The following is a 24,174-nucleotide window of genomic DNA, read 5'->3' on the forward strand; positions in this document are numbered from 1 at the left end:
TCTGTACCTGGATGCAGGACAGCAGCAGTTTCCAGGGATGTGTATGTGTGCACACCCCTAAAGTTGTGCGCCTGTCTGTGCCTGCTCATAGTTGCATGAGCACGGAAGCACGTGTGGCTGCCTGCAGCACCGGGTCGGTTTCATGTGTGTGTCAGGGTTCAGGTCTGTATGGGACTATGTTATTGTGTGTGTCCTTGGCTCCGACCCACGCGTGTGTACTAATCGAGGACCGAGGGCAGGCATCCATGTATGTGGGCTGGTTATATGTGGGCATTTGCATGCCCCTGCGTGTGCCTCTGTGCGTACAGGTGTGGGGAAAAAGTGTACTTGCCTTTGTCCACGGATGTGCGCGGACTTGTGTCCACAGAGGGAGATAGGTCTGCTAGCGGAGGCCTCCGTGTGGCGAAGCTGCGGGGGCGAGGTGGGGCGCCCTTGGCGTGTTGGGGGAGAGGGGCCCGAGTGGAGGGGGCGGGGTGGCCCGAGGGCGGGGGAGTCCCTCCTCCCCTCCGCGCTGCCGGCGGCGCCGCGCGGGGCTCGCCGGGCGCACTCGCCCAGCGGAGGAGGCACCAGCGCCGCCGCGGGCCCGGCTGCCGCCATCAGATCGCCGCTGGAACTGATACCGCGCGACCGCCGCCGCGGCTCGGCTGAGCCCTGCGGAGGGAGCTTCGGTGGGAAGGAGGGGGCCCGTCGACTCCCGGCGCCCCCGCCCCGGCGGCGGCGGCGGCGGCGGGCCGGCCGCATGCTACAGATGGTGAAGACCCTGGCCCAGTTCACCATCGCGCTGGAAGACATGCGCGATCTGGGCCCGGCCGCCGCCTCCGGGGAGCCCGCCGGGGGGAGCAACAGCGCTGACCCCGAGGAGCCCGGGGAGGCCCAGGTACGGGGCGGGGGGGAGGGGCAATGAGGGACCTGGGCCAAGGCTTAGAAGTCTGGCGCCTCGTACTGGGGGAGGCACGGGCAGAGATGCTGGGGCCCAGCAGCCGCCTGGCTGTGGGGCTGGGGACTCAGTGACCAGTGATGGTGGCAGGGAGATGGAGGGTATGTGAGAAGTCCTGGCAGGGGTGGTGTGGCTGGCAAGATGCTGAGGTTGGTGCCACCAGAATGCAAACTGGGGATGGCAGAAGGGCTGGCAAGCTCAGCTGGGTAGCAGGCCTGCACCCTGAGACCCAGCAGTGCTTGGCAGTCCTGTACTGAGCGCCGATACAGGTCAGCCTGGAGGCTGAGGCTGTCACCAGGGTACCCTGGGTCCACAGGCTCAGGGAGAGGAGGTTTTGCCAGCCTCTGTCTCAGGATGAACGTATGTGCTGGGGGGTAAGGGGCGGTCAGTTTTGCTCCCCTCCTTGCCGTCCTCTCCCTGGAGTCCCTGGGCCTGGGAGGAGTCATGCTGGGGTGGTAGTGATGGTGTCCCCGTTCCTGGCTCAGTGTGTGTCCCCCTGCGGGGGAGGGGGAGGCTTCCACCCGCTGTCTCTGGGCTTTGTGTGTCTCTCTGGGCCTGGACTCTGATTGTTCCGCTCTCCTGGGCTCCAGCGAGGGCTGTGGTTTTGTCCTCCTCCCCATGCCGTGTTGTGTGATTCTCTAAGGACCTGGATGGATTTTTTTCTCTTTGCGGGGTGTCTGGCCTTTCCGGCTTCTCTCTGTACACGTCTCTGTCTTCATGCCGCATATGTAGGAGTCTTGGGCTTTGGGTCATGATGTCCCACTTATACTGGTAGGAGAGCCCCCCACTCCCACCCCATCCTCCTGCTGTATCCCTTGGGCTCCACATCCCCTCCCCCTTCAGTGCCCCGTGTAGTGACGGTCTGGGGTTGGGGCTGCTGAGGAGTGAGAGGCTCTGGGGGAGGCTGGGCCTGCAGGGCTGTCCCGCCCAGAACAGGTGTGCCTGCTGATCTGGTTGACAGCTGCACTGCCTGTCCCCTGCTTCCCCTGGCCCCCACCCCCACCGATACTCACACCCGTGTCCGGGCACGTGCGGACGGGGCGCTCAATGCAGTGACAGGGAGCTGGCCTTGTTTTCCATACCTCTACCTGACAGCTGAGTGACGGCCCGCTGTGCTTTTGAGCAGGGAGGAGGCTGGAAAGGCGGCTGTTGCAGCGTCAGCCTCCCTGCATGAGTTACTAACGCCAGCTCTGGGCCATCAGGCCCAGCAAGCCACCCTGCCTCCCTCAGGAGGCCTCCCTACCCATGGCCCTCACTGCTGGGCCTGGCAGGCTTGGGCTGGGGAAGTGGTGGGGGAGGGGGCTGTGCCACCCAGGGCCGAGTCTGGCCTGATCCTACAGTCGGAGTTCCCTGTCCAGCAGGGAGACGGATGTAGATAAACAACCTTGCCGAGACACAGGGAGGCTGGACCTTAAAGACCCAGTGTGTGTGGAGAGCTGCCCTGCTCCCCAGGTCCTCACTTTCCCAGCACTGGGAGGGAGGTGTTATTTGTTCCATTTCATAGAGGAAAATGTAGAAGTCCAGGCGGTTAGGTGGCCACCCATGGTCACACAGCTGGGAGGGGCCAGACTGGGGACCCTGTGGCTCATGGCTGGCTGGGCAGTCTGAGTGAGAACTCTGAGCTCTTGGGCCCTAAGACTCAGCATGAGGTGGCTGAAGAGACTCTGTTACCCACTCTGCCAGCCACTGGCTGTGTGACCTCCGACAAGTCAGGCCACTTCTCTGACTTGACTTCCTCACCTGTGTATTGGAGATGACAAGTCTTGCCATAGAGCTGTGGGTGTGAGGCTGAAGTGAGGCCACGTCTGTGACACGCTGAGGTGTTTCCCTGCAGGAGGCTGGGCATTTGGGCCTTTCCTTGGGAGGCCCTTCTGGCCCTTGATGCCCTCCCTCCCAAGCTGTCATCCTAGAGTGGCCTAGCCGGTGCTGCCTCCCACTGGAAACTGCCCTGGTTTTTTTAAGGCCTCAGAAGCACTGAGCATAGGTGGTCTGGCTGTAGCTGGGGGCTCTGAGACAGAATCCAGTGCCTTCTTACCCATCAGAGCACAGTGCTGAGGAGGGGGCAAGCCAGCCTCTTCCCCTCACCCTAGGGGGTGCCATTCACACCCCCATCCCTGAGTTCCTAGCATAGAAGCCTACTTTTTAAAGGATGCCTTGTTGTAGTACAGACTTGGGGACAAGACTGACCGCTCAGTCCTGAGTCAAGGAGGGGGGAACCTGAGGTGTCTACGAGTAGAGGGGTGAGCAGTGGCTGAATCAGGCTGACTGGGCAAGCCCAGTGCTTAGGCCACTCAGCAGACACAGACCGTGGGCACAGTAGTGATCAGCCCTGCTCCACCGTCTGAGTCCCAGCCCTGAGAGGCTCTCGGGGTGGGGACTAGAGGGAGGCCACAGACACAGATACCCACCATGGCATCGTCACACATGAAGAGCATCCATGCTGACTGGCAGGCCCTCATGGCTGGAGCTCAAGCTCCCACTGAGACCAAGCTGAGGACTGACAGGGAAGGAGAGTAAAGAGGGGGAATAAGGCCTGGAGGAGTTGGGACTTGGCTTAGGACCACTCCAGGAGCTTGGAGGAGACCTCGAGTGGAGTCCTTGCCTGGGGAGAGAAGCTCTTAGAGCTATGCTATCTGGGAAGGCTTCCTGGAGGAGGAGTGGGCCAGAGGCATAGGAACTGGTGGCAAGGGGCGGGTAAGTGGAGTCCCAGGATGGAACACAGAGAAAGCATCCCTAAACTGACTTCCAGAAAAGCGTTGCCAGAGAACAGGGACTGCCCTGTCAAGGATGTGCACCTTGTCCCTGAGGGCGTGAGTGCGGAGTCTCCATAATGCAGATCATTGGAGCCTCGAAATGGAGATACCGCTGCCTGGATCTCCTTAAAATGGGAAGAATAATCACACATACCTCACAGGATGGTCAGAAGGAGAAAATAGTGCATGACATTTAGAATAGTGCCTGGCATGGAGTAAGGCTCAGTTAACCTCTTTTACTGAGCGAACCGGGACCCAGCCTTGTTGAGAGGGACTGAGCCCTGCCCCTGCCTTGCTGCGTGTCATTTAGCACTGCCCTTACCTCTCTGGGCCACCTTTTCTTTATTGTAGCAGGAAGTGACAGTTTTGACTTTCCGGGATGATGTGAAGCCCAAGGTAGGGTCTCACCCCACAGGACTCAGCCCAGAAGTGGGGTTTTCAGAGTTGGCAGCTGGAATAGGGGTGGCCTGGAGGCATTGCCCTTTGCAAATGTGAGAAGCTATTCACTTTCTTGAGTCCTTTTCAGGAGTCCAACAGGGGAGCCAAGAAGTAAACAGGAGATCTCCAGAGCTGCCAATAGCCCTGGAGAGGGGAGTAGAGGGACAAAGGTTGAGGAGCGCAGTCTGGGGAGGCAGGCATGTGAGTTGCAGGGAGAGGTGCTCCCTGCAGGGGGAGCACGTGAGCACAGACCTGGTAGAGTGGAGGTCCAAGGTGCTTTGGGGAGGACAGACCTTGAAGACCTAGGAGAGGGTGTGGATGGGCTCTCTGGGCCCGTGTGACTGCAGGTGGCACGTGTGAGAACAAGGCACCGCTCACCCTCTGCCTTCTGTCCCCCCAGGATATGCGGAAGCATGTGACCATGACCCTGCTGGACACAGAGCAGTCTTATGTGGAGTCACTGCGCACTCTGATGCAGGTGAGACTTGGGGTGGCCTGGGTCCCTGAATGCAGCCATTCTGAGTCCAGGTGGCTGTTGGACATGTGGGAACACCAGGGACCGAGGTTAGAGAGGAATGACCCTGGGGCATACCACCCATCCATAGAGGAAGCTCCCCCCAGGGCAGGAGAGAATGCAGAGGGGCCATAAGGACGCCAAACTGGGGCACCCAGGGCAGATGCTTCCTCCTCCTGCTGACCTTCCACCTCTCCTGGCAGTGCTGGGTCTGAGCTTAGATCTGTGAACTCCCTCTGGTCCCACCCCACCCCCACTCCCACCTTCACTTCATTCATTGACTGGAAAAATGTTGGTTGAATGGAATTAAATGTTTGCATGCGCTATGTGCCAGGCCCTGTTCCAGGTGCAGGAAACACCGGGACAAATAAGAGACAAGCCTCTGCTGCAGGAATTGACAGTCCTGCTAGGGACATAGTTGAGTATATGGGCTCTTAAGGCATCAGGTTGGGGTGGGGGGGCACCTGGGAGGTAAAGAGTCAAGGAATTTTCCCTGGAGGAAGTGCTGGCTTCCTTCTGCCCTGTCTTCTCAGCAGCAGGAACAGCTTGTGCAAGGTCGAGTAAGGAGAGACCTGGCCCTTTCAGGAGTCCATGCGGCCAGCACAGAGCACAGGGCTCAGTCCTGTGGTGATGCTGAGGGAGCCAGCAGAGATCACGTGGTGGGGACCCTCAGTACCAGGAGGAGAATTTGGACTCTACCAAGGGTCCTAGGAACTACTGAAAGGCTTTGAGCAGGGGCAGTGTGTAGTGTGACTCACGCTTTATAAAGTCTATCTGACTGCTGGGAGGAGGGTAGCAGAAGAGGAGGTCAGGGCCACTGAGGCCTGGCAAGGGAGGAGAGGCCACCACCCGGAGGGTAACTGCAGAGAGGGCAGTTGGGGACAGATATTTAGGAAGTGGACTGATCAGGCCAGACATGGTAACTGGTTGGCTGTGGGGCAAGATGGGGAAGCCCAGAATGGTGCCTGGGCTCTGGCTTAGGTGACTAAGGCACTAAAGAAGCCCTTTGTGAGAAAGAGGGGATGAGATGGTGAGTTGAGGTTCAGACGTGGGGATCTGGAAAGCCCAGGGTCTGGAGCCCAGGATAGAGAGTGTGGGTCTGAGCTAAAGTGGGACCTGGTGGTCACAACTAGGGGACAGGTTTTCTCAAACCACCTGGGCAGAGCAAGAGCAAAGGGTGGAAGGGAGATCCTGGGGAAACATCCCAAGGATTCACTCATTCACTCCACAAATCCACCACGAAGCAGGCAGTGTTCTCTGGAGGGTTCAGCAGTGAATGTGAGTGATGAGGTCCTGTCTCCTGGAGCTCACAGTCTGTGGCAGAGACTGACAATAACCAGACAGGCTATGCGTGAGGACACATGGTGATGTAAAAGTGCATGGAGAGTATTCTTAAAACAGAATCTTGTTCAGCCAAAAAGGAAATTCTGACACATGCTACAACAAGTTCTGGACATTATGCTAGTGAACTCAGCAGGTCACAAAAGGACAAATACTGAATGATTCCACTTATATGGGGTACCTAGAATGGCCAACCAAATTCATAAAGACAGAAAGTAGAATGGGGTTGCTGGTGGCTGGGGAGGGGGATATGGGGAGTTGGTATTTAGTGGGCACTGAGTTTCAGTCAGGGAAGATGAAAAAAGTTCTAGAGATGAATGGTGGTGATGGTCCATAACATGAATGTAGTTTAATGTGGGTATACTGAACCAGTCACTTAAAAATGATTAAAATGGCAAACTTTATGCTATATATATACATAATATATATCACAGCACGAAAATAGTGTTTATATATGTGTGTGTGTGTGTGTGTGTGTGTGTGTGTGTGTATTTTTTAAGATGCATAGCGCAGTGAGAACACAGAATGGGGGTCTGCCCTGGTGTTGGGGGCCAGGGTGTGGGGTATTTAGCTGAGACCTGACAGGTAGGTAGGATTTAAGCAAGGGGAGAGCTTGGAGGGACTTGTTTCAGGCGGAGGGCACAGCAGGAGCAGCGCTGGGTGGCGGGAGGAAACCTAGAGCAACCAGGAATAGGGAGGTCACCAGTGTGGCTGCTGGGCAAGGAACTGGCCTTTACTGTGAGCATAAGGAGGTCACAGGAGGCCCACAGCCAGAATTCCATCTTTAAGAGGTGTCCCTGGCTGCCAGGCAGGAATAGTTGTGCAGGGGTCTCGGGGGGGTCCTTGGTTGTCCCTAAGTGGGAGTCAAAGGCGTGGGAATCAGTCCAGGGGTTTAGTCATTTGCTCCCTCCTGGGTGATGCCTAGCCTAATAATCTCACTCCTCTGAGCCTCCACGTTTTTGTCCTGCAAATATAACTAATCATACCCTCCTCTCAGTGTGAAGATTAAAAGGTGAGGGGGTGGGCGTGCCTCTCTCCCTCTGAACCTCCGGCTGCCAGGCTGCACACGTGGAGGCTTGCAGGGCCTGCGGGTGGAAGAGCTGAGGGAGCTCGGTGCTGAGGACACCAGTGGAGAGCGTTGGGTGGAGATGGGTGCAGGCAGGAGAGACAGTGTCAGCTGAGACCGGCCGTCACTCAGTGCAGCCCTGTGTTGGAAGGACTGACGTCCCGCCCAGGGGTCCAGAGCACAGCTCTGGAGCCAGGCCACTGCTGTGGAAACTTGGCACTACCTCCTGATCTGGATGTAATCTGTGAGCCATGTGATCTGGAGCAAGTTATATAGCCAGTCTCTGCCTCTGTTTCCTCGCCTGTTGAGTGGGAATAATAATAAGACCTGTGTCAGGTGCAGATTACGAGATGCATGTATAATTTAACATACTGCCTGGCAATTCTGCCTGCATGCATGCATGCGCATGTGTGTGTGTGTCTATAAAATCACCTTTAATCCTTGTATTAATCTTGTGAGGCAGATATTATAATAATGCTCTTCCTCATCTGAGGAAATGAAGGCTCAAAGAGGAAGAAACCTGCCCAGAGTCATCTATCTATTAAATGAGATCCTAGTCTGTTTGGCCTGCTATAGTAAAAATTCCATTGATAGAGTGACCTAAACAAATAGAAATTTATTTCTCATGGTTTTGGAGGTGGGGAAGTGCAAGATCAAAGTGCTGGCAGATTAAGTGCAGATGAGGACCAGCTTCCTGGTCTGTAGACAGTTGTCTTTTCACTGTGTCTTCCTGTGGCGGAAGGGCTGAGGGAGCTGTCTTTCAAAGGGCACAAATCCCATTTGTGAGAGCTCCACCCTCCTGACCTGCTCTCCTGCCAAAGGCCCCACCCCGAAATACCACCACATCGGGGCTTCTGTTTCAACATATGACTTCTGGAGGGACATATTCAGACCATAGCAAGCAGTAATACTAAGAGCTAACATTTATTGGGTGCTTAATATGTGTGCTCTATATGTTAATTCATATAAACCTCATTATAGACCCCTATTTTACAGATGATGAAACTGATCACAGAGAGGTAAAGCAACTCGTTCAGGTTCACAGTGGGGACGAGTGCCATAGCCCGGGTTGAATCCCTGTCAGTCTCACTGTAGGGTGGAGATTGACCTCTACAGCCCTGGTGATCCCTCGCAGTGCCTGCTGCCACTCAAGTTGATTTGTATTATTCCTGAGGGCCAGGAGTTCACAATGAAGGAAGAAGTTAAATGCCAAGGTTAACAGCCAGAAAGAGGTGGGATTTGAACCCAGGTCCTAAGGGTGCATCCTTTCCTCAGTGTCACCGTCACCCTTTGAGTCTTTCTTCAACCTGCAGATTCCCAGCTAATAACACTGCTTTCCCTGACCAATCGCTCTGTCTTATTTCCCACGGCACTTGCTACCTTCTAATACACTGTGTGATAATTTTGTCATTTAGGGTACTGTTATCCCCCTCCTTCCACTAAATTGTCAGATGCACAGGCACAGGGGCTTTTGCCTGCCCACAGATGCAGCTCATGCTTAGAAAGCAGGGCACACAGTAGTTGCTCAGCAAGTATGTGGTGGGTGAGTGCAGGTGTTGGCTCCTAGCAGGTTCTGCATCGAGTTCCCTGTCACTGTTTATTCTTTCCTCCAACTGGTGTGCAGGCTTCTGTGTGAGGCGCTAGGACCCAGAAGTGAGCGGTTTAACTCCTACTCCTTGGGCAACAGACCCTGGCAGAGATCCTGCCCGGGCTCAGACTAGCCTAGGAGCTGTGAGAGAAAGGCTACATGTGTCCTGTCACCCACGACCCCTCCGCCTTTCCGGAATCCCAAACCAGGCGAGAGGATTCTGTTGAGCTTTACTTTCTCAAACTTGTTTTAGAACAAACTAGGTTTTCTTTTTAATGTTTGATGTAAATTTTATTGCAGCATTCCATACACTTTTTCAATCAGCCTAGTTTCTTTGGCATGTAGTTACAATTTAGGCCAGTAGAGGGCGACATCTACATGAGCCACTAGCCACTGAGCAGGGCTATTCAAGCTCAGGAAATACCTCTGAATGCGGATTTGAAGTGAAAAATGGGAGTTTTAGTCACTAATTGACCAGAAGATCTGAAAACAGTGTTTCGGATATTGTCAAATGAGCCTTCAATAACTTTCCATATACCCCTCCGTACCTCTCTCTGCTTTATTTAACCCACAGCAATTATGGTCTTTTAATTTACCACAGGATTTCTTCATGTAATTAATTCTAAGACACATTCTTCACGTTTTACCATCTCTGAAATCCAGGTTCATCCCATAGTTGATGGCCTATAATAACTTAATTGACAGCATTTTTTTTTTGAGGTAAAGAAGAGTAATGATGCATCTTAGATTCGATGATGTGGTTTTTATTTATTTATATACTTAATTTGTGTATTTAATCTGACTAGATTGTAAGCTCAATCTGGGCAGGGATTTTGGCCTTTCTTGTTCACTACTGTCTCCCAGTTTTTAGAATAGTACCTGGCACATAGTAAATGCTCAATAAAATATTTGCTGAATTAGTGTGTGAAGTTTCCCGGGAGCCCAGTCTTCTTGCTTTCCTCATTCTAAGCTCTGTTCATTCATGCATCCAACAAACCTTTCCTGACACCCCTCACCCCCAACTTGTGCCAGACCCTGGCTGCTGAGTGAAGGTCATGGGGCTAGATCTTCCCATCTCCCTCCTGGAGCTCTCAGTTTAATGAGGGAGATCCTGGAGGCAGGGCCACTGAGCAGCAGGCCCAGGTGATTTTGTGTATACCTGGGCGGGTGGGTTGGGGTGCCATTTCTCTGAGGGGACTGGCACAAACCCTGTGGCCCCTCCAGGGCTATATGCAGCCACTGAAGCAGCCGGAGAACTCCTTGCTCTGTGACCCGTCACTAGTGGATGAGATTTTCGACCAGATCCCGGAGCTCTTGGAGCACCATGAGCAGTTCCTGGAGCAGGTGCGGCACTGTGTGCAGAACTGGCATGCCCAGCAGAAGGTGGGAGACCTGCTAGTCCAGTCGGTGAGTGGCCCTGCTGTCCACTGCTCTACCTCCCACCCCATGTCCCTGCCTCTCCTAGAAGAGACCGGATGCGGCCTTGGACCCCACCCCCACCTCCGAGACGGACACTGATCCCTGATCCAACCCCTAGAACTTGATGAGACATAGGCACTGACCCCAGATCCTGGCTTGACCTTGACACAGCCCAACCCCAGAGCTCGGCTGGACTCTGGCATGGACCCCAACCCCAGCCAGACACCCTGACCTTGGACCCAGCCTCAGTTGCTGATGGTTTCCCTGGTAGCTCAGTTGGTTAAAAAAATCCACCTGCAATGCAGGAGACCCAGGTTCAATTCCTGGATGGAGAAGATCCCCTGGAGAAGGAAATAGCGACCCACTCTAGTATTCTTTCCTGAAAAATCCCATGGACAGAGAAGCCTGGCAGGCTACAGTCCATGGGGTCACAAAGAGTCGGACACGACTAAACCCCCAAACCAGTTGCTGACACTGACCTGACCCTAGTCCTGACCCTGAGCTGCCACTGACTATGACCCAGACCTCAAAGGGATGCTGGTACTGACCTCAGCCTCTACTTTAACCTGAATGTAAATAGTTGTCCTGGTCCTGACCCTGGACTTGGACTTGATGCTGACACTGGCCTAGTCTTGACTAGCTCTTTTCTCCATCAGATGTTTTAATAATAATGGCTATTTGTCACTTATTATGTGCTAGGTATTCTAAATACAGTATATATATCAATGACACTAAGGAGGTAGCTATGGTTGATTATTCCCAAGTTTAAAGCTAATGACTCTGGGAATTCCCTGTCGGTCCAGTGGTTAAGACTCCATGTTTTTACTGCTGAGGGCCTGAGTTCAAGCCCTCATCCGAGAAGTAAGATCCTGCAAGCTGTGTGGGGCGAGGCCAAAAAAAAAAAAACCCCACAAGCAAAAAATAAAGTTGATGACTTTGCCACATAGGGAGAGAAAATAACCTGATCAAAGTGACGGTTAGTAAGGGACTTCCCTGGTGGTCCAGTGTCTAAGACTCCAGGCTTTCAATATAGGGGGCCCGGGTTCAATCCCTGGTCAGGGAACTAGATCCTGCATGTTGCAACTAAGACCCAGTGCAGCCAAATAAATAAACGAATGATTTTTTTTTTTTAAATCACAGTAAGTGGTAGAGGATTCAACCCCAAAAACCTGGTTCCAGCGCCCATGCTCTACCCCACCCCTTGTCCCTTTCACCACAGACAAGACTTCCACCTGCAAGCTTTTTAAAATCCTACAATAGTGATTGAGACCTTAGGAAAGGCATTGGCTTCAGAATTTTAAAAGAACTGTAAAAGCGAAACTAATAAACATTCAGCTAAATGTCTGCAAAACATAACATGCCATTTTCTTTAATTGTTAAATTTAGTATTCATTTACATGAGTTTAATTACATTTGAAAAAATTTCAGTTACATTTTGTTTTGCCAGAATTCCAAAAAAAGCACGATGGTGAATGAGAAATCACAGCGAAACACAAACTAAATGCTTACTCAGAGCCAAATAATTTCAAAAATAAAACTCTAAAACTCCTTCCAGAAAATTCTACTAGTAAGAAACACCTTATCTATTTCTATAGGATGTGGGTGTGTTTGCATGTGTTTGTGATGTGGTAGGGTGAGCCTTGGGCTTACTAAGAAGGTCTTGGAAGGTGCCTGCTGACCCAGAAACTGATGTAACAGGAACCTTGGCTTGGAGGTGGTGGGACCCCAGCTTGAGTGCTGACATCTCCAGTCTGTCGCAGCCCTCGGTGTCACTGGATTTATGCCCTCCCTGTCTGGACCTTGATGTTAACCATGGGTAGCAGTGGAAGCCCTGGTCCCCACGGAGGGGTCAGTGTAGGATGCCCTGTCCCAGGACTGGGGGGAGTTCAGGCGACGCTGTCTTTATCCCTGAGCTGCTTCAGCCTCTGCCCTGCAGCACATTTGATGGGGGGGGTGGTGTGGGGATTGGCATCAAGAACCTAGAAACATGGATTTGGAGACTGAGAGGGGACCAGAAACACCACCACAGGTCAGCTAGTCCATCCATGGTGCAGCTGAGACAGGCATTGGGGTGTCCTAATGCCCAGCCAGGGCTTCTGCCAAGAACGTCCACATTGAGCCCAGCCATCAGGTGTTAGCCACCAGGCAGAGCATACTGGGAGGGATGGGAGCACCTACTCTTTGGAACTGGCAGACTTGCCTTGGGGGGTCAGGGAGGCCAGAGGCCAGGTAGAGTTCCAAGCTGAGCCCTCTTCAGGGTAGGAGTGCTTCCTGGAGGCGGCAGAACTGGAGTTCTGCCTTGCCAGGGTGGGTGAGATTTGGATGGGGGAGGGGCCTTCCTGGTGGAGGGAATTACATGAGCAAAAGCCAAGCAGCAGGAACAAGTTTGTGTCACTTGGCTGACAGCAAGGAGGGAGACCTGCCTGGTTGGAGACCAGGGGATGAAATGCCCTGTTGGGAGGGAGGTCTGAGTGCACATGTGTGTCTGCACATACATGCACATGCCTAATCACACAGTCATACATATGACATGTACAGACATCACAGTAGTAGCACATGCCCGATCCCTCAGAGACCGTGTCATTTTCAGATGGAGGGAGAGTCAGATGTTGGCTCATGAATCAGTGGAAACCTGTCAGGATGAGGTGGGGAGGGGACACCTTGAGGGTCCCAACCTGCCTCTTCATCCACAGTTCTCCAAGGACGTCCTGGTCAACATCTACTCTGCCTACATCGATAACTTCCTCAATGCAAAGGATGCCGTGCGTGTGGCTAAGGAGGCGAGGCCTGCCTTTCTCAAGTTCCTGGAGGTACCAGGGCCAGGCAGGGGGATGGCGGCCACCCTTCTTGGGCCAGCTTTGGGGGTCCCAGGAGCCCCCAGCCTGGACACCAGAGCCCTAGCTTGTGGGTCAGTGTCTCCCCTCAGACCTGGAGGGGCTCACCAGGGACCTGTCTGTCCCTGGATGTTTCCATCTTTGTTTGTCATGCCTCACTTGTGTGCCCATCCACCCTGTTTCGGGTTTCAGCAAAGCATGCGTGAGAACAAGGAGAAGCAGGCACTGTCCGACCTCATGATCAAGCCTGTGCAGCGGATCCCACGCTACGAGCTTCTGGTGAAGGTGGGCATGGGGCTGGGTGGGCAGGTAGGCATGGGGCTGGGTGGGCAGGAGGGCATGGAGCTGGGTGGGCAGGTGGGCAGTCTGGAGGCATGTGGGGATGCAGGGGACTCAGTGGCCCCCACCCAGTGGAGCCGCAGGAGCCAGATAGGAAAGTTCTCTCTAGAGTCTACCCACAGTCTCTTCTGTTCCAGCAGTCACTGTGGGGCCCCAGAGCCTGACAGGGGTGGCTAAACGGGTTTACCGCCCATTCCCACCCAGGACCTCCTGAAGCATACGCCTGAGGACCACCCGGACTACCCTCTCCTGCTGGACGCGCAGCGGAACATCAAGCAGGTGGCCGAGCGCATCAACAAGGGTGTGCGGAGTGCCGAGGAGGCAGAGCGGCATGCCCGCGTGCTGCAGGAGATTGAGGCCCACATCGAGGGCATGGAGGATGTGAGTGCCGTCCTGCCTGGCTCCACCCATGCCTGTGTCTGCATCTGTGGTCACCTGGAACCGTGGTCATGGCTGCAGTGTGTTTGCATCCATCTCGGTTTGCATCTGTGTCCTCCCCCATGTCTGTTTCTGGCCATATGTCGCATGGCCTGATGACACAGCATTGAGAAGGTGGACAATGTGTTGCTTCTACTGACTTGACCCACGAGTGGGGCCAAGGGTCACTGGGGTCTGGGGAGGGGAAAGGATTCATAGTGAGCCTTCAGGACGCCTTGTCCCTCCTGCCCCACAGCTCCAGGCTCCTCTGCGGCGGTTCCTGAGGCAGGAGATGGTCATTGAAGTGGTAAGAAGTGTCCCGTTGTCTGCCCCCCTGTCCCCACCTCCCTGCCTGGTTACCTTCTCTGCTCACAGCTGCTGCCCTCTGGCCTCCTGCTCTTCCACCCCAGCAGGAGCCCAGGGTCAAGTCCCAGTTTGCCTCTGGGCATCTGGAGGGCCCTCCCCTCCTGGCCTGGCTGTCCCCCTTGGGCAGGGTGGGCAGGAGGGAGGGCCTCTGGGCCTGAATCCTGTCTTCGGGCCCCACAGAAGGCAGTTGGTGGCAAGAAGGACCGGTCCCTCTTCCTGTTCACGGACCTCATCGTCTGCACCACCCTGAAGCGGAAGTCGGGCTCCCTGCGGCGCAGCTCCATGAGCCTGTGAGTGGCCAGGGTGCTTGAGGCCGTTGTCCTTCCCTGGGCCCGCTCCCCCGCCTTGGCCAGAGCACCCCTGTTGCTCCCCACAGGTACACGGCAGCCAGCGTCATCGACACGGCCAGCAAGTACAAGCTGCTGTGGAAGCTGCCGCTGGACGACGCAGACATCATCAAAGGTGGGGCTGGCTCGGGCCCACCGGGGGTGCTGGGTGTTAGGGGGTCTTCCTCTGAGAAGCCCACCTGGAGGATTTGAGCCGTGGCCAAGTTGGCTGGCTGTGCACCTGCTCTTCTGCTTTCGGGCCTCGCTTTCCCATCCTGTCCAAGGGTGCTGGCATGCAGGATCCAGGTTATGTCCCACGGAGCCAGTCTGACCACCTTCTGATTGGGCAGGGGCCTGCCGTGGACTGGCAGGTGGACTGGGGCGGCAGTACTACAGGGAGCGCAGACACGCCCGTAGCGGTTGATTCACTGCACAGATGCATTTATACACTCCATCTTAGATGATGGCGCACTGTTCTGGTCCAGCAGTTTGGTGCCTGGGGAACAGATACACTCAACTCAAGCCAATCAGAAAGCTGGCTGGAATGATCCTTTTGTTTGGGGCTGAGACTGTCAGGAGCTGAGGCAGCTTCAAAGAGCTGCTCCTTCTGCTGTGTGAGCATGTTCCCCCGACTCCCACCACACTCCCGCCCCCTCTGTGCCAGTTCTCCTCACTGCTCTCTGCTTTCTCCGCCCCCTCGTAATTCCCGTGATCCATCATGGCCTTGTCTGCCTCCTCGTAACTCCCGTGATCCCTCACGGCCTTGTGTGCGTCGTGGCCTTTCTCCCTCAGCTCTCAGCCCGAGTTGCTCCAGGAGGCGCGGTCCACCCTCCTGAGTAGGGTGGTCATTTGGTGGTAAGGGCACCTTGGGACCAACAGGCAGGTCAGACCCAGTGAGGCAGGGGCTCACTCAGCCCCTTGGTGAACCCAGGGCTGCCCCACACAGGCCCCTACATAGGAAGGCAAGCTGATTATTGGTCCAGTTCATCTCTTCTCACTAGAGAACAGGCCCGTGGATAAAATGAGTACCTCTAGGTCAGGTGTCTACCCCTGGTCCAGTCAGCTGTGGCCAGAAAGGGGCAGGGTCATAGGGAAGAAAGTGTGGCTGCCTGGGTGGTAGAGGGTTGTGGGGGGACCGTTTCCTTCAGAAGGAGCAAATGTCCTCAGGCCTCTCTTGTCTAGTCCACTCCACCTCTGTCTACTCAGCCCATTTGTGGGCCACTGGTCTGGGGCGTTTGCCCCTAGCCAGGCAGTGTGGGGTGTGCGGGATGCTGAGCTGGTCTGTGGGGCCAGTACTTGGCAGTGATCAAGTATGGGACAGGACCAGGGAAATCTAGGTCATCAGCCTGTTGCCCCCTCCTTTGTGGGGCGGGTATTGAGTCCCTGGGTCAGCACATTTGACTGCCTGAGGCTCTGCCTGCCCAGCTGACTTCCCCTTTGGGAGACTGCACCACCACAGCGGCATCAGCTGGAGTCTGCATAACCTGGGAGCTGCCTGCTGTTTGTTCTTTGTGCTCTTCCAGGGAGTTCTCCAAGGGACCGACACCCTGTGGCCGGTGGCTGTGAATCAGGCCTAGTCCCCTGCTCTCGGGCCTGGAGTTTCTCTCCAAGCTGCCCATAAACTTTGGGGTTCATGCTAACCCAAGGTCCGGCGGTTTACAAGCTCTCGGTTGTCAGGCTGCTTCCAGTACCCAACGAGTTGGGAGGGGAGGGGAGGAGTGTCTCTCCAACCTGACCTTGTCTGTCTCTGGATCTGCCCATGGCCTCCCTCTGTCCCCACTAGGGGCATCTCAAGCTGCCAATCGAGAGAACATCCAGAAGGCGATCAGCCGCCTGGACGAGGACCTGACCACCCTGGGCCAGATGAGCAAGCTCTCTGAGAGCCTCGGTTTCCCCCACCAGGTCTGCGTCTTCTGCCTGAGATTCCCTCATCCGGCCTGAGGGAGAGAGAACAGCCTTGTCATTTGCCTGAGGGCAAGGACATCCCTGTCAGTTATCTGAGGGGGAGAGTACAGCCTCATCCCGTCTCTGAAGGAAGTCGGGTTCCAGGCCTGCGGGTTGGAGACACAGCTCCATCACCAGCTGAGGGAGGCGGGAGGGCCCACCATGTCTGTGCGGGATCCAGGCTACCTCTTGGTCTCCGGGAAGTAGAGTCCCGTTTTCTGTCTGAGGGAAGAGGCAGACACCCAGTCCCATCCCCAGGGCAGGAGTCGGCTGAGCGGGGAAGTGAGGCCCTGAGGCCTGGACCCTTATCCCTGCAGAGCCTGGATGACGCGCTGCGGGACCTCTCGGCTGCCATGCATCGGGACTTGTCGGAGAAGCAGGCCCTGTGCTACGCACTTTCCTTCCCTCCTACCAAGCTGGAGCTGTGCACCACAAGGCCCGAGGGCACCGACTCCTTCATCTTTGAGTTCCCCCACCCTGATGCCCGCCTCGGCTTCGAGCAGGCCTTTGATGAGGCCAAGAGGAAACTGGGTAAGCCAGGGCCCAGGATGGTGCCCTCCTCTCAGAACCTTCAAGGAGTGGACAGCGCCTTGCAGCTGTGTATGACATCAGGAGCCAGAAATCTCAGGACTGCCATGTCCTGTGTTCCAGTCCCTGCCAGTGGAAGGGTGGACTGAGACTTCTGCAGAGAAATACAGGACTTCCCCAGGGTTGGGACGATCCCCTGGAGAAGGGAACCACTACCCACTCCAGTATTCTGGCCTGGAGAATTCAATGGACTGTATAGTCCATGGGGTCACAAAGAGTCAGACACGACTGAACAACTTTCACTCACTCACTTAGGGCCTCCTTGGCAGGGATTCTGTGGATACAGTCAGCGTAGGGCAGGGGCCCTATCATGGGAGTGGGTGACTAGGACCTCGTACCTCCACCACACACACACATATACACACACACACAGCAGGCCTGGATCAGGGAGCACTGTTGATCGGGCCCATAGAAAATCCTTAGAGACCTCTGGGTCTACCTCTCACATTGTACAGATGGGAAAATTGAGGCCAAGGACAAGCAGGACATAACCCCCAGCCACCTCATTCTCCCTAGAGAGACCCTGAGGGGCAGAAGAGGAAGGGAAATGGGCAGGGTCAGGACCAGGGTGAGGTGGATGCTAAGCAGTGTCTGTCTGTCCGTCCATCTCCTCTACAGCCTCCAGCAAAAGCTGTCTAGACCCTGAATTCCTGAAGGCCATCCCCATCATGAAAACCCGCAGTGGCATGCAGGTGTGTATGCACCTAGGTACCTGGGTGCATGTATTCTAAGCCAGCATGTGTTCATGTGTTTTTGTTCTTTGTACAGCATTATGTAGATCTTTGAGGGTACAGCTCTCTGTACAAGCACATGGGCACTACATATGTGTCATATGTATATGGGTACATCCATGCATTTATGTATCTTTGCATGTGAACAAAGGCTATACCATTGATATGCAAGTGTCTAATTCATATGCTTGTATGAGTCTATATACATACGGACAAAGTTACCATTTTTTTCATTTGTTACACATATACATGTGTGTGTGATCATATTTGGGGTATATATATGTGTGTGGATATATGTGTAAACACACATGTATGAATGTATGTCACAGAGGGATGTGTGCATCTGATGTGTTAAGAGTCACGTGTGCACATGTATGCCGAACGTGTGTTGAGAATCCAGGAGGGCCTGGAGAGCGGTGTAGAGCTGGCAATAGTTCCTCCATCCACCTTCCCCTGTCCCTTGGCGCCTTCCGCAGTTCTCATGCGCAGCCCCGACACTGAGCAGCTGCCCCGAGCCCACGCCCGAGGTGTGGGTGTGCAACAGCGACGGCTACGTGGGCCAGGTGTGTCTGCTGAGCCTGCGCGCTGAGCCTGATGTGGAGGCCTGCATCGCAGTCTGCTCCGCCCGCATCCTCTGCATCGGGGCGGTGCCAGGCCTGCAGCGCTGCTGCCACCGGTGAGGCCCGCCAGACGGGGGCAGGCGGGGTAGTGGGCGGGGCCTGGGGCAGAGTCCCTGCCCCTGGCCAGAGGGTGGGCGTGTCCTGTGGGTGTGGGCGGGGCCTAGGGGCATGAGGATGTGTGGGGCAGATCCTAGCTCCTAGTGACACTCATTCCCAACCCTTCGTCTCCCAGGGAACAGACTGCATCGCTGAGGAACCCCACAGAGACGGCACCCGAACCTACCGGGCCAGACCTGGACGTTGAGGCGGCGGACGAGGAAGCAGCGACGCTGGCCGAGCCAGGGCCCCAGCCATGCCTGCATATCTCCATAGCCGGCTCAGGCCTGGAGATGGCGCCAGGCCCCGCCGAGGGTGACCCCCGCCCGGAGCTAGTGCCCTTTGACAGCGACTCGGATGATGAGTCTTCTCCCAGCCCCTCGGGGACCCTGCAGAGCCAAGCCAGCCGGTCCACCATCTCCTCTAGCTTTGGCAGTGAGTGCCCAGCTTGGGGCAGGGAGGGGCAGCCCAGCCAGTGCTGATTGGATGAGAGAGACAGGATGAGCACAGCCATGGAATTCAGTCTCAGGACACTAGTGCAGAGAGCGCTGGGGCCCAGCAAGGTGGGCCGGGGCTGTGATACCAAGGGCCCCAGGGGCAGTGGGTAGTCAGACTGGATCCTGAGGCCCCTGCAATGGCCAGTTAAGGAAGATGGAGTTGTTGGGGGAGGTGGTGGTGATTGGTCCGTGGTGGTGGATTGGAGATGGCCAGGCTGGGACTAGGAGCCTGTAGCACTGAGCTGTCAGTCATCAGGGTAACAAGGGCTGAACTGATGGCGGAGGCTAGAGGGCAGGGAGAACAGCAGTGGAAGACCTTGGCCCAGAAGGGTTAATTGAGGGGAGTGTGAGGCCTAGAAAGATACCACGTCTTGGGCCTGGCAGAGTGGGAGAAAGAGCCCTTTGTCTCCATCAGATGAGGAGACCCCAAGCTCCAAGGAGGCCACAGCAGAGACCACCAGTTCAGAGGAGGAACAGGAGCCTGGCTTCCTGCCACTGTCTGGCTCCTTCGGGCCTGGCGGTCCCTGCGGCACCAGCCCCATGGATGGGAGAGCCCTTCGTCGGTCCAGTCGTGGCTCCTTCACCCGTGGCAGCCTGGAGGATCTGCTGAGCGTTGACCCTGAGGCCTACCAGAGTTCTGTGTGGCTGGGCACCGAGGATGGCTGGTAGGGACACAGGAGAGGCTGGAGTCTTGATGACAGAACCTGAAGTCCCTGTTTAAGAAGTCATATTGCATCCTGAAGCAGAAGCAGGAGGGCTTTGGGTCAGATCTCAAGGGTACTGCCAACCAGGGCTGCCAGAGGGTCTGAAACCCCCAGGGAGGCTGTGGGATTTTGGTTCCTTGGGGTGGCACCTGCCGTGGAGGAGATGGTGGTGGAGGCAGCTAGGTGGAGGGATTGGTGTGCCCAAGCACTTGTCACAGGTACACACCACTGATCCACAGTGTCCACGTGTACCAGTCCTCCGACAGCATCCGTGATCGCAGGAACAGCTTGAAGCTCCAGCACTCGGCCTCTGTGACCTGCATCCTGTAAGGCCCCCCAGATGGCTCTTCTGGTTCACACCCTTCTCAGCTATACCTGTAGACCTCCTCCTGCTCACCTGGACCTCCTGGGCACAGAGCACAGAGGCGTGCCCTAGGCTAACTGTGTCTCCCACACACCATGTGTCATTTGTGCAAGTCACTGCCTCTTCTTAGACTCAGGTGCCCACCACCTAGAGAACACAGGGTGGGAGGAGGTGGTCTTTCAGAAGCCATAGTCATTCTGTCTGATTCCTTGGGCTCAGGTGACCTCCTTTGGCTTCCTGAAACCCCTCATGACTCCTTTCCCTTTCCTAGGTATCTGAATAACCAGGTGTTTGTGTCTTTGGCCAATGGAGAGCTCGTAGTCTACCAAAGAGAAGCAGGTGAGTGTCCCCCTCCCACTGTTCCCCTCCCCACCCTGAGCAGGATCTCCCTCCTGAGCAAGCCGGGGCCTCCAGACCACAAGTCTGGAGATGTGACTTTGGGTAACTCCCAGGTCTTTTCTGGGGTTTGGTGTCCTCATTGATAAATTGAGGTTATTTGTTAGCACCTTATTTCAGGGGAGAGTGAGGCTCAAATGCAATATAAGATTGAATCTGCTGTTTTCTTTATCTCACTCCCACTCTAGGCCATTTCTGGGACCCCCATAACTTCAAATCGGTGACCCTGGGTGCTCAGGGGAGCCCCATCACCAAGATGGTGTCTGTGGGTGGGCGGCTGTGGTGTGGCTGCCAGAACCGAGTCCTTGTCCTGAGCCCTGACACGCTGCAGCTGGAGGTAGTGGGGATGTGGGTGGGGTCGGGGAATTGGTGACTTGGGGTGAGCCAGGCCCATGAGAGAGGAGGTGAGATCCACAGGTCCGTAAAAAAGCAACCAGCTGAGAGGTCGGGGCTTTCCCCCGACCACTGTGTGAATCTGGGCCAGCCCCTGGCCTTCTCTAATCCTTATTTCCTTCTAGCTGATGAAGGCTACAGGTACTTGTAAATTAGAATACTTTAGTCCTCCTCCCCACCCCAGCCCTATTTCTCAACTAAGGTATTGTGGTCTTTGGTGGGTGGACAGAGTTCCTTTCTGATGTCAGCATCCCCTTATCATCACTCTGGCCTTTAGTCCTGATTTTATTTACATGTACATCAGTAGCTGTCAGCCTGGTCGTATACAGGAGTAACTCGTTCCCTTGATGTCCCTCTCACTGGTCCCATCGTTGGTGGGGCTGGGAGTGAAGAGGTGGAGAAACTAGGTTCAGGCCCAGGTCTGTGACTGACTTGTCGATGCCCTTGGACAGGTTCCCTCCCCTTCTAGACTCATTTCTCAGCTGTACAGGGTGAGGCCAATGATTGCTCTTAAGACTCTTCAAGCTTTTAACTTCTCTGATCATTAACTCACTCAACTTCCTTGGGGAAAGGGCACTTCCATTTTAATTCCTGAGGTTTAAGTGGGGAGGCTCCAGTGAAACTAAGATTTGAAAGGTTAATCATCCAGGTCAAGGAGCAAGGCTGCCTTTGCTGTCAATCCAGTGGGCTTTCTGGAGAGATTTGGCATGAGTTGTAGGGAGGGAGGAAAGGGCACTGGTGAAGCACAAGGCCGGGAGGGGCCAGTGAAGGCAGGCCTGTCAGTCACCCATCTGTTCTCTACCTTCACCCCAGCATACGTTCTCCGTGGGGCAGGATTCCAGTCGCAGCGTGGCTTGCATGGTGGACTCCAGCCTGGGCGTGTGGGTGACATTGAAAGGTAGTGCCCACGTGTGTCTCTACCATCCAGACACATTTGAGCAGCTGGCAGAGGTAGATGTCACACCTCCTGTGCACAGGATGCTGGCAGGTACTGACCTCAGGCTCCTACTGCCCCTTCCCTTGGAGCTTTTCTGTCCCTGGCAGTGAGGATGCTAAGCCAGGGCCAGGACTTGGCCCCAGCGCTGGTCTGTCTCCTACCCCAGGCTCAGACGCCATCATCAGGCAGCACAAGGCTGCCTGCCTGAGGATCACAGCGCTGCTGGTGTGTGAAGAGCTGCTGTGGGTGGGCACCAGTGCTGGCGTGGTGCTCACCATGCCCACCTCACCCAGTACCATCAGCTGTCCACGGGCGCCTCTCAGCCCTGCTGGCCTCGGCCAGGGACACACTGGCCACGTCCGCTTCTTGGCCGCAGTCCAACTTCCAGATGGCTTCAACCTGCTCTGCCCAAGTCCACCACCTCCCCTAGACACAGGTGGGTCTACACCTCCTATGCCAATCCAAGGACCTGGGCTTTGGGTTTAGGATGCCCTGCTGCCCTGCCAGAGGAGGGTTAAGAGGGAGGGAAAATGTAATACAGATGTGGAAGTGGTGTATATTATAGGAAGTAGGCTATAGAAAACCCAAACTAAAAATCTATCAGGATACTGTGTGTATATGTATAAAATTCTGTCCAGAGAATGTCACGAAGATGAGGAAGTGAACTAAGAATTAGAATATGGCACAGGAATGGATATATACAACAGGAAATAAAACAGGACTAGAAATGATGTATAGGGCCGGAAGTGAAATGCTGTATAGGGCAGAGCGAGAAACAGAAATAGCACCAGAAAGCAGAACGTAGAATGGCAGATAGGATAGGAAAGGGACTGTGAGGATTAGAGTGAAACCTAGTAGGTAATGATGTACATTAAGGAGGTTGCCATTGGCCAGGTCTTGCTCTGGCAGGACAGGAAGCCGTACTCCCAAGAGGAAATGGCTGTGGGCATCAGGAAGCAGGGAGGCCTTGATCAGGTCTTGTCTGGGTCCAGAGAAGACTTAAGCTGCCTGCCTGGGGAAGGGCTGTTGGAAGCAGGAGATGAGCACCAAGAGATAGTGCTGCCGCCGGTCACCCCCCGGCTCATGGCTTCTCCCCTCTGTCCCCCAGGCCCGGAGAAGCTGCCCTCACTGGAACATCGGGACTCCCCTCGGCACCGAGGCCCTGCCTCGGCCAGGCCTAAAATGCTGGTAATCAGTGGAGGCGATGGCTACGAGGACTTCCGGCTCAGCAGCGGGGGTGGCGGCAGCAGCGAGACGGTGGGCCGAGACGACAGCACAAACCACCTCCTCCTATGGAGGGTGTGACCCTGTCCACGGGGGCCCAGGACTCGCCCACCCACCCGCCCTCCGCCTGCTTGCCTCTTCCAAGCCCACCGGCAGACCCTCACACGAGTGTCTGACCAGGGGCACACCCGTGCCTGCAGACTGCCTCCCATCCTTGCGGAAGCATTCCCAATGGAGCACCTGCTGGCCAGCGGGGTCTGGGCCTTTCCCGGCCCTCTGGCTGCTTCGGTGCACCCAGTCATGATGGGGGGGCGTGTGGAGAGGGGGGCATGTGGGCTGCCCAGGACCTCTGTCCCTGGAGCTTCTACCAAAGACACGGCCAGGCCTGGACCCCACAGGGCTGGGGAGGGCCATGTGCAATATTTGGAGGATTTTCCTGGGGACAGTGGGAGGGCTGGGGGATGGAATCCTTTCCCGTGTACAGTATTTATGTTTCTTTTTAGATGTGTACTTTCCCAAGCACTTATTTATGCAATGACCTGGGGCAGGGACTGATTGGAGAAAATGACAGAAGAGGAAGAAAAAAAAAAAACAACCCTATTCCTGCCCTGGGAGTCACCCTGGGACCCCAACCAGCCTTCCTGGAGGGACCAGTCCCCCCTCATTATGTACTCAAACACACACTGCATGTTTGGGGCACTGAAACACTGTCCCTTAACATAAACTTTCCACAGCTTGTCCTGACTGGGTTGCCCTCCAGTATCCAGAGCAAAGGACCAAGTCCCCTCAGTCATCACGAACAAGGCAGTGACCGTGGGTGGGGCAGTGACTCCCATCCGGGGGGCTTCCCCAGGCCTCGGCGTCTCCTTGCTTGTCGGCAGTGCCTTTAGTGGTTCCCAAATGTGGGAACCCTGTCGGGGCCTAGTCCAGGGCCCTCTCCTGGCACATTGCACCCCAGCCCCTGTGTCTCATGCACTGGCACCCGTGGTCACTGCAGAGGGTGGGCCTAGGGGCCCCTCAGGCTGACCACTGACTCCCTCTCTCCACACCCTCCCCTGGCAGGGGCAGCCGTTCCAAGAAGGACGCCCAAAGCTGAGGGGCCAGACATGGCCTCCCTGGCTGGGAAGGCTACTCCGGAGGCTAGCTTCCCCTGCCCCCACTCCCCCCCCGACCCCCGAACCACAGAAGCCAGTCTGACCCCAGCCCCCACGCTTCTTCAGCTGCAGCTCCAAAGGTCTGGTCTCAGATGGGGTTTGTTTGGTTCTGTTTTTGTTTGGGGTGGGTGGGTCATTGCGGTCTTAGATTATGTTTTTCTTGCTACCAAACAGTCATGTATTAACTT

At 55.5% G+C, this 24,174-nt stretch overlaps 1 protein-coding gene across 1 annotated transcript in view; it reads left to right on the top strand.

Moving 5' to 3' along the window:
* Positions 1–23,427, top strand: part of ARHGEF17 (Rho guanine nucleotide exchange factor 17) — a 56,984-nt gene extending 33,557 nt beyond the window's left edge. Inside the window, exons 2-21 of the mRNA XM_061149734.1 lie at positions 4,529–4,606; positions 9,862–10,044; positions 12,750–12,866; positions 13,083–13,175; positions 13,434–13,610; positions 13,903–13,953; positions 14,193–14,302; positions 14,389–14,474; positions 16,122–16,240; positions 16,600–16,813; positions 17,489–17,562; positions 18,078–18,277; positions 18,454–18,752; positions 19,230–19,479; positions 19,758–19,844; positions 20,154–20,221; positions 20,467–20,615; positions 21,485–21,659; positions 21,775–22,044; positions 22,717–23,427. Coding sequence (XP_061005717.1) covers positions 4,529–4,606; positions 9,862–10,044; positions 12,750–12,866; positions 13,083–13,175; positions 13,434–13,610; positions 13,903–13,953; positions 14,193–14,302; positions 14,389–14,474; positions 16,122–16,240; positions 16,600–16,813; positions 17,489–17,562; positions 18,078–18,277; positions 18,454–18,752; positions 19,230–19,479; positions 19,758–19,844; positions 20,154–20,221; positions 20,467–20,615; positions 21,485–21,659; positions 21,775–22,044; positions 22,717–22,913 — 2,997 coding nt within the window. The 3' untranslated portion in view covers positions 22,914–23,427. The remainder of the gene's footprint in view (positions 1–4,528; positions 4,607–9,861; positions 10,045–12,749; positions 12,867–13,082; positions 13,176–13,433; positions 13,611–13,902; positions 13,954–14,192; positions 14,303–14,388; positions 14,475–16,121; positions 16,241–16,599; positions 16,814–17,488; positions 17,563–18,077; positions 18,278–18,453; positions 18,753–19,229; positions 19,480–19,757; positions 19,845–20,153; positions 20,222–20,466; positions 20,616–21,484; positions 21,660–21,774; positions 22,045–22,716) is intronic.
* Positions 23,428–24,174: the final 747 nt, after the last annotated feature.

The sequence above is a fragment of the Dama dama genome, chromosome 1, assembly GCF_033118175.1.
Source record: "Dama dama isolate Ldn47 chromosome 1, ASM3311817v1, whole genome shotgun sequence".
Taxonomy (NCBI): domain Eukaryota; kingdom Metazoa; phylum Chordata; class Mammalia; order Artiodactyla; family Cervidae; genus Dama; species Dama dama.